This window comes from Mytilus trossulus, unplaced genomic scaffold, assembly GCF_036588685.1.
Source record: "Mytilus trossulus isolate FHL-02 unplaced genomic scaffold, PNRI_Mtr1.1.1.hap1 h1tg000085l___fragment_1__unscaffolded, whole genome shotgun sequence".
NCBI lineage: Eukaryota > Metazoa > Mollusca > Bivalvia > Mytilida > Mytilidae > Mytilus > Mytilus trossulus.
In genome coordinates, this window is record NW_026963295.1 from 2,502,620 (window position 1) to 2,516,367 (window position 13,748).

The following is a 13,748-nucleotide window of genomic DNA, read 5'->3' on the forward strand; positions in this document are numbered from 1 at the left end:
CTGGTTAATAATGTTAATACTGTTTAAGACAACATGAGTTGTCTCCCGAAAATAACAGTTCATTATCATAACAACATTTTCTGACCTGAACAAGTCAGAATTGTCAGACACCAGGTCATCTCAAAGGCCACGCGTCCGTATTTACAGGTCACGCGCCTTTATGAAACAGCAACAAAATCACTTGCAAAGACCTTCTTTACACGTAAAAAATATTAAAATGGCCATGAAAATACGGAGGTAATATGAATTACCATCTGAAAATGACCACATTGACCTAGATTTTCACTAAAAAAACGTAAATAATCACTATATTTTCAATAACTTCTTGTTCGAGAAACTCCCAAAACAACGACTCTCAAACACGTGATCTCTCGCAAAAAAACCACGTGATCGTATGTGTCTTACATCGGCGGTAAATTCAAAATAACTTCTGGTTTGACGGACACGATGGAAAACTACGCAACACAAAAATTGACCCATACAGGTCAGAGTTTCAAAACATTTTCTGACTTGAAGAAGTCAGTATATTCTGACTTGTTTATGTCAGAGCTCTGACTGATTAGCAAATACTACATGTAAAGCATCACAAATATTAAGGGGTTCACACACAAACAAGTTACCAACTTATCACAAATATCACTTGTCACATGGTGATGTAATTTTCAAAATGGCAATTTTTCAAATGTTTTCTTTTATTATGAACTTCCTAAACGTGGAGACAAACAACTGAAAACAGTTTCTGTTCTAGAATATCAGATAAACTGAGATTTAAATGGAAATTTCTAGTTTGGCATTAAGATTAGAAAGATCATTTCAAAGGGAACATGTGTAATTTTTAAATTTTTAATTGATTGGACTCCAACTTCATCAAAGTCTGTCTTGATTATCAACAAAAACTTTAACCTGATGCAGGACAGAAGGATGAATGGAGAGACAAACCTAAAAACATAATGCCCATAAATGGTGCATAACAAAATTAAAATTAAATTAAAATCAGATAACAGTTTAGAAAAAGGTCTGGGTTGAATTAAGAATATGCTGTTTACCTTTACCCGATGAAGACTTTGATTTAGAACTACTACTAGCGCCATCTGAGGATCCAGTGGTATCTATTGAGACAGTGTCAGGTATTTCTGATTCCATATTTCTAAAGTTAGGATTTGTTGGATCGTATGAAGTCTGTGATACTGTTGATGCTGTTTCTGATTGTTCTGATGTGCTGTCCCTCCTAAAATAAATAAATATATAATCTAACTGTTTTAAATATTTTATCCTAGTGGTCACTTGAGGTGTACCCTTTCAATGTATGTGTATGTTGTTTCTCCAAGATATGAGTAATATAATTCTCCTTATAGTTTAAAATTTAAGCTGCCATGCAAATTCATATCCAAATCAGTTTATGACATTAAAATAGTACACATTTTCCTTAGGAACCAGCTTGAGCCCACCTCTCACTTTGGATTTTCTCACCGTGTTGAAGACCCATTGGTGGCCTTCAGCTGTTTTCTGTCAATTAAAATGAACAAGTGTACCTGACTAAATTAACAAAACCTGTCTTGTGTGTGTGTGTTTCAATGTTGTAAGAATATTTATAAACACTATACATCTTGCAATGCATTAAATAGCAAATAATCCATTTTTTAAACCTAAAAAGGAAAATGTCAACTATATAACATCCTACAAACTGTCATATTTTACCATTAAAAAAATTTTGTTTTTATAAAACCTATCAGTAATATCTAAAATATTCTGCAGCTATCCATACATTCCAATCTGTAATTACCTGGAACTTGATTGTGAATCTGTGTCTGCCCCGAGGGGTGGGGGAGGTGGTGGAGGGATAGAGGGAGGTCCCTCGACAGGTTCTGTAATCATTCTCTCCTGCAACTGAGCTTTTCTCTTCTTTGCATCACTTTTCTTCACAGTACTGTCTCTGAAAAAATTGCATGATAAAATTATAGACTTAACTTAAGCTCAGATATAATAGTCATCACTAAATTGAATATAATACTAAAAATTGTTATTGCGAGTATATCTTATTCATCAACAATTGTAAACTCATAGCAGATGAATGGCCCCTTTTAGCCGTATTGCACTGCTACTGGGTTATCAAACTGCAATCAATCATTCATAGAAGATGAATTTTCATTTTTTTTTTTCAGAATTATCTCCCTTTGACCAGAAGAGATTACTTTTGAAAACTCATTTAAGACAACAGTCACCATCACTTTAGACACCCCTTTTTAATAACTTTAGTTGTTTTTTTTTTTTATTAAATCTGATGATCCTCCACCATTTAAACACAATATTTTAATCCTTACCCTTCATGTTTCATCCATGATTCCAAACCACTTTGTGTTTCCGACTTTATCTCACCTCCTTTTTCTTCATCAAGAGACTGAAAAAATAATACACCATGAATAAAATGTTCTTTAGTAGCTGAAAGAATTCTTTACTTAAAGAAAATGAACCAATATTAGTGTAGGATGGCATGTTAATATTAGCAGGCAAAGTATTTTGAGCTTGCTTTCAGTAACTAAATGCATTCTTTGACAGAGCGATTAATTGTTGGTTGCTTAACACCCATTGATATTGGTATGGTATTGTATATTTATTTCTTTATATTTGTACTTGAGGTTGTTTTTTTTTAATTTTGTTTTTAACCTTTGGTACTCTAATTCTAGTTTTGTACTTTTTTAAGGTACTCAAGTTGTCCTACTGATGTAAAATTGAAAAATCTAGTTCAACTCACAACATATTCATATAGTTTTGCAAAATCTGATCCTTTTTCTGTGGATTTTTTTTATTATTCATTATTCTTTTGTCATATGGAGAAGTTGTTACTAATGACAGGTTTTCTCTTAATGCTAATCACAATATCATACACAGGGTAATTGAGAGAATGAAATATTCTGAAGAAATCTGTCTTTTGATGAGGTCTACATGTTGATGTTCAGATGTCTCTTGGTTATATTTGTTTTTGGGTTTTTGTCTCATGGATGAACAACCCCACATCTTATTATATATTTAAATAAAATTTGCTTTATCTGTAATTTGGATAAAACACAATTATTTTATATAACACTATAAACTTGATGTATGAAGAACTATAAAAAAATTTTTTACATACCTTATTTCTCTTTGAAGGTGGGCGTCGGCTGGCCATGGCCCCAGAACTAGCCAGTTGACCTTTAGATTTACTGACTGATGTGTCTAGTAGTCTTGCATCAGAGAGCACCTCATTAAATGATTCAGACAGTTGGTTGTCAATATCAGATATGGTACTGGTGTTCAAACCTGGCAAAATGTCAAAATATTTGAATGATTTTTTTTAATACTATGGATTCACGACTTTCATGGTACCAATTTTTGTTGAATTGGAGGAACATTGTACTTTTGTGTATATTTGATTTCATTTTTTTGTGTATAACTCTACATGCAAGTTATAGAAATTTTCCTTGTTGAATATCTAATTTGGTGGATCATCTTTGACCTCCCAACCAGCAAAAATTGGTTTCCAATGAATAATAATGAATTTACAGTAGTCAATTTTATTGATAGACAAATGCAAAAGTTTGTTTCCTAACTTCAACTTAATCATTTCCATGTACTGTGCATTCATTTATTTTCGTGGGTATCAATTTTTGTGGGTTGAGAAAAACTTGCATTTTCTTGGATATTTGATTTCATGGTTTTTTTAAATCGTTGAACATTTGAATTTGTGGTTTACCTGCACCCAAAAATACTAAGAAAATTGACAATTTAATAATAAATTCACAGCAGTAATTTTGCAATACTGTGGATTTGTTTACTTTTGTGGCAATAATTTTTCGTGAATTGCAGGAACATTGTATTGTCAAGGATACCTAATTTCATGGTTTTGTTACTGCAACTAAATTCAGTTCTATAATACATAAGAAAATCATCATTTCTTTGTTAGCTTTTTTCTTTAACAAAGGCTTAAGGTTGAACTTGAGTGAGGTTAGTTGAAAATTAATAAATTAAGAAGTTAAAATTGATACTTTAAGCTGGTAGAGTATCAATTAAGGATAAAAATAAGCTAGAAATATTGATAGGTCATGTACCTCCTTTTCGAGATATTTGAGATTTAAAATATGGCGAGAAAAGACTGACATGGACTTTGACCTTATATTTGCATTGGTATAATTGGGTCTCAAAACAAAAGAAAGAAAATCCAGAATCTTCTAAAATTTTGATAAATGACGTTTCATGAGCTATTAAATGTTATATTAAAAATTAAATGGGTGTTATGGGGCAAAATATTTTACCTTGTATTGTATGGAAAAACACCAAGGAGTCTGAACATTTGACACAAATTCTAAAACATCATTTTAGTACATCCTTAACTGTGACTTTTAGATGATGAACAGCAATAAAAGTGCTGAACCTTTACTTTGGGTGAAGTTCATGTTGGTATGTTGTGTTAATAATAAATTCAAATATATCTTCTATTCGTATTCTTTTACTTACTCTGACTAACTACAGTATCCCCTGGAGAATCATCAGACCCAGACGATATAGAAACAGCATCAGATATCTGACTTTGTGTTAGCACTTTATCTAAAACATATTAATAAATATTAAAATTAAAATAGATTTTTTTTATGGTTTTTTAATACATAGTATAGCAAGCATTCCCCCTTCCAATCAATGCACCTTACGTGTAATGTATAGCAAATATTATGCCCAAAGCACTCATGAAAAATTTTAACACTGTATTTTTTTTTTAATATTTGAACAGAATTTTGCTATGTTTTCCTTTCTCTGGAACATTACCATTGTCCAAAATAAAGTTAGCTTCTAAAACCAGGTTTAATCAAAATTTTCTACATAAGTTAATGCCTGTACCAAGTCAGGAATATGACAGTTGTTTTCAATTGGTTAGATAAGTATGAGAGCTTTTGAATTTACCATTTTATAAAAGGACTTTCCGTTTTCAGTTTCCCTTGGAGTTTGGAATTTTTGTTATTTTTCTTTTCTCTTTTGGCTTGATTTTAATTTTTTTTTTTTTTAACAAACAATAAATTTGAATTTGCAGAAACACAGATTAATTTTTTTTAATGAGGTTCATAAGAAAGAAAAATAATTTCAAGGTATCACTGCTGCAAAAATGTGGTATATATTATGCCAGCTGGGAATAAAACTTGTATCCCAGAATTCAGACATAGGTTATGAGATTCTTAAAGCTCACCTAAGGAAGACTGAACTTTAACACTGGATTCCTTTGATATGATATCTGGTACCCTTTGTGAGGCATCAGGAATTAAGACAGGTAACCCTGCTGCTTTCTGTGCTTCACCTAATTCACTCTCCAACTGAAAGATCTATAAAAAAAATAACAGATATTGATGGTATACCAAATCCTTTTCTTTGTTTTTGAAATAAGACTGACACTGAGAATGGAAACAGTCATGATTGAAAGTCTTCATCACAAATATTTTAGTGAATAAACTTTTTATATCTTCTTTAACAATGTTTAGCACACTGACTATGTGGTGACCCTAGTTTTTGTGTTGTTTGTATTCTGTCCCTTTGATGGATACCCGTCTTCATTTTTTGTATAAATGTACATTAAGCAAACTAATGTCATCTTTGAATTATCAACTGATTATCCCAAAATATTCTTAAACATCAAAATAGCTATCCAAACACCAATAATATTTGATCAGCAAGCATCTAAAATCCTTGTATTGTACTGACCAAAAACAGATTACTGTAAATTCAGAAATTAATGCGAGGTTTTTATTAATGGGAAAAATGCGACTGAGTTGTAAACGCAATAATTTTAACTCGCATTTTGAAATATTTTATATGAATGTAACAGGATTTTTCTCAATATCGTAAAAAATAAAATCGCATTTAAGTCTAAAATGACAAAATCGCAATAATAAATGCACGCAATAATTTCTGAATTTACAGTATCTAAATTATTTTCTGAATAATTTGCCTAAAATCTTTCTCCTAGTCTTTTTGGTGACTTATTACTGAATGACCTTAAGTGAACAATTATCTTATGATTTTACAGAGTTACCTACCCTATCTTTGAGTGACTTGACTAGAGAATTATATTGCTGATCTTTTTCCCCCTGTTGCTGAAGTAAAGATTCTCTTTCCTGCAGGAAATCTTTCTCTCTGTAAAAAAAAACAAGAAGTGAAATACAATGTGATATATATGCATACATGGGGGTGACCCAAATTTTAAAAGGAGAAATTTTTAGAAAGTTTCAAATCTATTTTTTGTTGCTGTTATTTAGTAATTCAATCATCATCATAACTCTATGTGCTATTCAGAACAGATTTTGCGCAAAATCACAACACATTTACATAATTTATAAGACAAATTGTCCAACTGGCTTGTGAGAATAGTCTAAGAGCAAATAATATTTTTCAATTTCCTTTTATTTCCTTAATAAGTTAAAAATGTTTATAATGTTTTACCTGGATTGATATTCTTTTATTAGCTTCTTAGCTTTATGATATTTCTTTTCTAGGGCTGTAAAGTCACCCTTCATTTTCTTCTCTAACGCAATGTACTGGCCTTGTGATCCCTCTAATAAATCCTGTAGAATTAAATACAAAGTTTGTAAAATGCTCTGACAAAAAAAACCACTAAAATACTAAACTAACCATACTTGTGATTTAATGTACATGTTAAATTGATGAAATTTCATAAGCTTTCCACATTACTCACTATAAGAATAAGGATATGTGGCATGATATGAGAAGACCCCATATTGTATAGTCAGCTCCAAAAGACCCTCACAAGTATACATCTGCATGGAAGTTGATATGACAAAGACTTCTATTGCTATTACGTCACAGTTTTGGCATTACAATTTAGTTGATACATTTTCTTCTTTTGATTAAAAAATTATAAAACTTCTAATTTACCAAAATGATTGCTTTTATAAAGAAATCTTTTTATTTCAAATAGTATAATAAATATGCATTTTCAAATTTTAACATTTTTTAATTAATAAACACTCAATCAATATACATCATCTTTACCTGATACTGATTGATCTCCTTTCTATTGGCCAACATCTTTTTCTCTAGTTCCCGTAATCTGTAGGCCATGTCTTCTGATTTCTTCTGGTACTCCTTCTTCTCATTCTGTACACTCTCTAACTGTATTAACTGTGAAACAACAATCGTTTTATATACAATTATACTTCTCTGTACCAAATTTTGGTTATACTTTTAGTTCTAGAATTTCTTTTATGTATGATTTCTAATATATTCATTCAATATTTTACATTTTTTGTGCAACATTTCTGACCATATCAAACCATTTTGCATTTTGTTTGTTGGTTGTAAGCAACACTTTCAATAATGTCAGCTAGTTTTCATTGGTAGAGATAGCTGGGGTTACTGTAGGGAACCTCATGCCTTCCAAAAGAAAAACTCACAGAAATTCATATTGCATCTTTAAAGTAGAAGGTGTAATCAGTTTCTACTAATTCATGCTGTTGATTACAGTAAATGAAGACAGACTATAGATATGTGCTTTTCTGACATCGGACTCTTGACTTTTCATATACTGAGTTTTACTGTGCTTATTGTTACTGTGGGTTTGTTTTTTCTACATTCCGTAGAGGTAGAGGGGAGGGTTGAGATCTCAAGAAACATGTAAAACCCCACTGCATTTTTGCTTTCATCCCAAGTCAGGAGCATCTGGTCTTTGTAAGTCTTGTATGATTTTTAATTTTAGTTTCTTGTGAATAATTTGGAGTCAAGTATGATGTCCATTACCACTGAACTAGTATACATATTTGTTAAGGGGACAGCTGAAGGACGCCCCCAGATGCAGGAGTTTCTCCATGCATTGAAGACCAACTGGTGGCCATCAGATGTTGTCTGCTTAAGGTCAGGTTGTTGTTTCTTTGACACATTCCCCATTTCCATTCTAAATTTTATTTGTTCATTTTTGAGGGCCGTACAGTGACATAGAGTTATTTATTTTTGTGTCATTTGGTCTCTTGTGTAGAGTTGTCTCATTGGCAATCATACCACATATTTCTTTTTTTTACTTAAGACTGCTTTGTAAATGAAGCTCCATGATATAGTGATAATTTTCAAAACTATACAAAGTCACAAGTTTGAATGATTAATCATGTGTTTGCTTGGTAATTTAAATATAAGTATAGTTTTACATACCTTGGCCTTCAATTTGGCTATTTCTGCTTCATTTACAGCATTCTTATACTGGGCCTGAAATAAAAAATCTTTTTTTAAAACTGTCAACTATTGTGTGCTTTATCTTAACAATAATACAAGATTTGGATATTTTTTATAATTAAGATATTATGAAAGGTTAAATGCAGTACTAAACAGATCATCACAAAATACAATGAACAAAATAGTTTAAAATAATAGGGCAAACATGTCAATTATAAATAGATTTTTTTGTAATGTAAAATTTTGACCTCTTACATGAAATTCTAGTTTAATTGAATTGATGAAAATAGTATGTAAACAATATCAACTCTCTTCACATTTTAGTCCATTAAATATATATGCTTAATTGCATTTGTTTGCACTATGTCAGGAACCTGATATTCAGTGGTTCATAAGTGTTTCCCATATATTCTGTTTTAATATAGATTATACCGTTTGTTTTCCTGTTTAAATGGTTTTACACTAGTAATTTTTGGGGCCCTTTATAACTTGCTGTTCTGTGTGACACAAGAATCTGTGTTGAAGAACATACTTTGACCATTAATGGTTAACTTTTCCTAATTTTTACTTGGATGGAGAGCTGTCTCATAGCACTCATACCACATTTTCTTATATTCTATATTATGGTTATTTAATTTTACTTTGAGTTTTGTATAGAAAGGCAGTAGTGCAATTGTTGGAAATATATACTTTCTTTTTTTCCAGATGTTACCTCCATCTAGATTTTCACATGTGTAAATTTTCCCTTTTCGTACCTCTTTTAATTTAACGAACATAGCCTGAGATTCCATATCAGGTGATACATCTTCACTGCTGCTTTCTGCAAGGTCAAATACTTCTACCACTGGTTTCCTGTCCTCGTCCGGTGACCCTACACTGTTATCATTACTGGAAGGTATTGACATTGGAGTTGCCTCCCCTGCAGCTATTTCCTCTGTGGTTTCCATGGTGCTGGAAACATCCTCCTCTTGCTGTACCATTTCTTCCTCTTCATCCTCATCGTCATATTCTTCATTGTGATTTGTGATTTCTAGTTGGTAATCTCCAGAACATTCATCCTGAAATAATTAAAAGCCTATGATTTTCAAATTTCTTACGTTACAAACCCCTAAATAGCTAACTCTGAATCCAAAATGATTACTTAACTATACATATGCTAATACCATGGCAGAAGTTGTATTTGGGTCAATGAGTTGCAACTTTACCACAAATTTTTTTTTTCTCTTTGTAACAACATTTGTCCCTTCATCTAATATAAGCATATGTTAAATCCATCAATATATTTACCCCTTTTTTTCTTGAAATCTGAAAGAATACCAAATACTTTATATTTCCTATTATTTTAATGAGCCTTTGTATGTTTTTGGATTGCCAATCTAAACCTTTACTTTAAATAATTTTCAAAATCCCTAATATGAGCCTCCGGAATCTGGTAAGTGATTGTCTTATGTAATATTTTAATGTTTTTGATATATTAGGAATTTGACAGATCTTTTATAATTCCTGTTTAATACATCCACACATTTTCTTTTAATCGTGGGCACCTGTCCATTGTAGAAAATTGTATTTTGACCTTGAGCTATGTATGACTATTTGTGTTACTTATGTTTATGTACTTCACATATTCATACTCATAATGTTTCTTACCGAATCATCTTCTACCTCCTCTTCATCTTCGTCATCATCGTCCAACTCTCTACCTGACTCAGACATGTGACGTTGATGGTCCCGTTCCATCACAGCATCTCTAGGTGTTATACTATCTTGTAGCTGTACTAATCTGTCATGTTCAAGTCTCTTCATTTCTTCTCTACGACGATCCTGTTCCAGTGACTGTTGTATGAGACGAGCTACTTCACTTTTACTCGGGTCTTTATCACGACCAATCATAAACCTAAAAAAGGGCAAATTAAATTGTATTTATCAACTTAAAACAAAAAAGCATACGTCATTACTACCTTTGTAAACACAGAACATGAATGATTAAAGAAAATGAGCATTCATCTGGTGAATTTCAAGAAGACAGCCGAACTTTTATAAACTATTATATATAGTATGGATTTTGGCTTATTGTTGAAGGCCTTTTTGTGACCTATATACATGCAGTGTCTCCATCCACATCATTTAGTCTCTGGTGGATAGTTTTCATTGCCTATCAGACCACATCTTAATAGTTTTATATCTAGTTTTTCCTGTTACAATTTCTTTGTAGGTGTGTGTGTTGTAAGGAATATAAACTTACTTGACTGTCCCTGTTGTATTTCTGAGTACAGAAGCAGCATAAGCCTGTGTAACACCCACCAAACTTTTACCATCCACTTCAATTATCTGATCATTAACCTGGATCCTGGAAAGAAAAATGAATAGGCAATTAAAATGTCTGGTTGATTGTGTTTAAAGTCCCTTTCAGCTATGTGATTATGGACTTTTCAATTGGATTTTCCTCTGAGTTCAGTATTTTGTGTTTTTACCTTTTTCAGTGTTAATGGATATATACCATTGAGCTCATAGTTCAAAGAGAAAAACACTGACATTCAGCAGAAAAAACTGGCAAATTTTGTGAATTCAGATTTGAGCAGGAATCAAACAAACAATGGAAGTAAGTGGTGCGAAATTCACAACATCAGACTAGAGACTACTGGTATTTAAAAACCCATACATCCTGTCCATCATTATGCCTGTTACTGCACCTTTTCTTCATAGAAAATCAAAAGATATATATTCCAGTAGATGCAAATCTCATCATGCATAAAGAATAAAGAAAACATTTGAAGAGACGGGAGAGTATATGTGTGGACAGATACATCATTTATACTGGTTTACTGTCTTACTGGTTTACTGTCTTACTGGATTTATCAATCATCTGCATATCACAGGGTTTATTGGTATCTTTGCAGTTTCCTCCTTGAAGTGAAACATGGTATGTTTAACTAGGTGTTAATTTAGAGAGGAAGATTTTATCAAGTTTATGAGATAGCAGTAAAAGATGGAAAAAGATTCTCCTTTTCACCTGTCTTTGAAGTTTCAAATTTCTAATTGCTGAAGTTATGTTTCTTATTAATCCACAAGGCCAAATAAAAGTTTGAGTGTGGTTCCTGCGTTACCCGTAACCGACCCTACTGTTTAGTCTTCATAAAAGCCTACCCTAAAGATTTTTTCGTCATTTCTTCATTAAGCGCTGTTAAAGTCATAATGTAGCTCTCATAGACTCGATGCAAAAAAATTAAATTAAAAAAACTATCTCTACGGTTACCTGCCCTAATATTTTTTTTAAAATGTAATTGGAACCACACATGCTTTTTTATTTGGCTTTAACAATTATTTATTTCTGATGACACAAGTCTACCGTACATGCCCTATTCTCATCTCGTAATTTTCCCCATCACCTATCAAAGATGTATTGCACTTTCTCTATTATTATTTTTACCTGCTCTATATAAAAGTCATTATTTACAAAGAAATGATATATTTTGTCTAACTGCCAGAACATTTCCCCAACACAAGGGATTGTTGATTGCTTCAATCAGTGAATGAAATTAAAGAAATTGTACAAATCTTCTTTGGAATCTACATTTAATGAGTAAACCTTCGTCTCTCACAGCTGGTGGATAATAACCAATTCATTAATCTTAATTCTCTACTGCCAACTTATATTGCTATCTATACTATGTTATCAGATGAAGGTGCAACACAAGCAAAACTAGACTTAATACAGGAAATGTTTCTCACTTTCAAATTAAAGATATTTTATTACAATTTATGACATTTAATGCATAATTTGTTGTGGTTTGTTTTATTGTGTTTCAGGTTGTGAGCTGTCTGAATATACAGTTGTGGATCCGGAACTTTTTTTTTATAAAAAAAGGGGGGGGGGGGGGGGGTCCTACTGACTGCCATAAAAGGGGAACCCTATCAATGCTTCGGTGATTCCCTATACATGCTATATAATCAAACAAAAATTCCCAACAAAAGGAGTGTTAATTTCTATTGTCAATACTGATATCTAGGATTCTTAGTCCATGCGTACATCAAATTCATTATTTATTTTAGAGATATGCTTTATATTATACTTTTGTAAGACTTAATCTGATTATCTTTGCAAAGGTAGATCTAAGTAAGGGAGGGTAGTACCCCCCCCCCCCCCCCCCCCCCTGTTAAAAATATGTTTGATTTGATAGGGAATCACTGAACACTGAAGCATACCTGGAGCGGGCCCTCACTTATGAACATTTCTGGATCTGCACTGCTAATGACCAGTTGGAATTATTTGTGTCATGATACATGTATTTTATTAATATTCTCTTTCCTTCTTAGGCCAAAAAGAGTATGAAACATGTTTCATCAATTAAATAATTACGGTTAACAAGTAATTTGGAAGAAAATAGTAATTCTTTTGTACCCTTTAACAACAGTTTACTGTGAAAACATTGTGTAATTACATATATTTGATTATTTTAGCACTGAATAACATGAATATAAGGAGTGCTAGCTAAAACAAAAGTTATATTTCACAGATATGTATATCTTTCATCATGCTGAAACAGACATTCAAAAACCATTTAACTTATGTAATGCCTCATGTGAAATATGCACTGAACAATTTACTTAATTATCACACATCTGAGGTGCCTCTAGGAAAGAACATTAAATGTTACCTCTTGTGTTTTGAATATTGGTATCTTGTATACTTTTACTCTTACATACTTGATAATTTTGGTTCACTGAGAGATCTAGAATTTCGTTAAGAGAGAGAAGGGACTATTTAAAAAAAAATGACTTAATGCCTTTTCAAAATTTACAGCAACAAGAATGTGCACCCATAAGGCAACATCCCAACTCACTCCTTATATTCACTACCTGTACAGTAACTGTCAAATCTTGGTAAAAACCCTAATTTAACATTATGGACTTCATAATGAACTTTTGAACTAAAGTTTTAAGTTGATGTGACCTCAAAGTACCCAAAACAAAAACTTAAACCTCCTTTCAACCAAAGCTTTAATTTTGATAAGAAACTAACAGACAAATGGATGGACAGACAGCCAACATAATGCCCCTCTAGACTACTATATATATTAGGCAGAAAATAACAATCCTATGTTTCTCATACACTTTTTGTAATTCAGGGGATGAAATCTAATTAAGTTTCTTTGAATTGATACATTAATTTTAAACCAATTCATTTTTTTTTTATATAGAACTAACTTTAACCTGTTCATTGAAAAGAGAACATGGTCTATCACTCATACACATCAAAACCAAACATAAACCCTTAAAGTACAAAGATAGGCATGACAGAAAAAAAATCAAGAAAACATGATGAAGACATAAGAAATAGTTAATACATCAGTCCCCTTTTTATACAACAAAATTAAGAACTTACCTAAAAAAAATTATGTAATACTCTGTTATATCAATGTTCCAACTTGCAGTTGATTTTTTTTTATCCAATTGTGCAATTTCAGCAGTTATAATCTATCAAACAACAGATATATAAACTACAATCCCTTAGAATGCAATGCAATCATATGCTGCTGCAAGTAAGGGGA

At 31.9% G+C, this 13,748-nt stretch overlaps 1 protein-coding gene across 3 annotated transcripts in view; it reads right to left on the reverse strand.

Annotated features, from left to right (window-relative positions):
* LOC134699739 (neurabin-1-like) overlaps positions 1-13,748 on the reverse strand; it is a 56,691-nt gene that overhangs the window by 13,634 nt on the left and 29,309 nt on the right. For all 3 annotated transcript variants that reach the window (XM_063561168.1, XM_063561169.1, XM_063561167.1), the window contains 13 exons: positions 10,442-10,546; positions 9,847-10,093; positions 8,955-9,257; positions 8,179-8,232; positions 7,030-7,158; positions 6,460-6,581; positions 6,057-6,153; positions 5,213-5,345; positions 4,492-4,581; positions 3,131-3,297; positions 2,322-2,398; positions 1,784-1,933; positions 1,047-1,228 (listed from right to left, as the gene is read on the reverse strand). In XM_063561168.1, the coding sequence (XP_063417238.1) occupies positions 1,047-1,228; positions 1,784-1,933; positions 2,322-2,398; positions 3,131-3,297; positions 4,492-4,581; positions 5,213-5,345; positions 6,057-6,153; positions 6,460-6,581; positions 7,030-7,158; positions 8,179-8,232; positions 8,955-9,257; positions 9,847-10,093; positions 10,442-10,546 (1,856 nt within the window). The remainder of the gene's footprint in view (positions 1-1,046; positions 1,229-1,783; positions 1,934-2,321; positions 2,399-3,130; positions 3,298-4,491; positions 4,582-5,212; positions 5,346-6,056; positions 6,154-6,459; positions 6,582-7,029; positions 7,159-8,178; positions 8,233-8,954; positions 9,258-9,846; positions 10,094-10,441; positions 10,547-13,748) is intronic.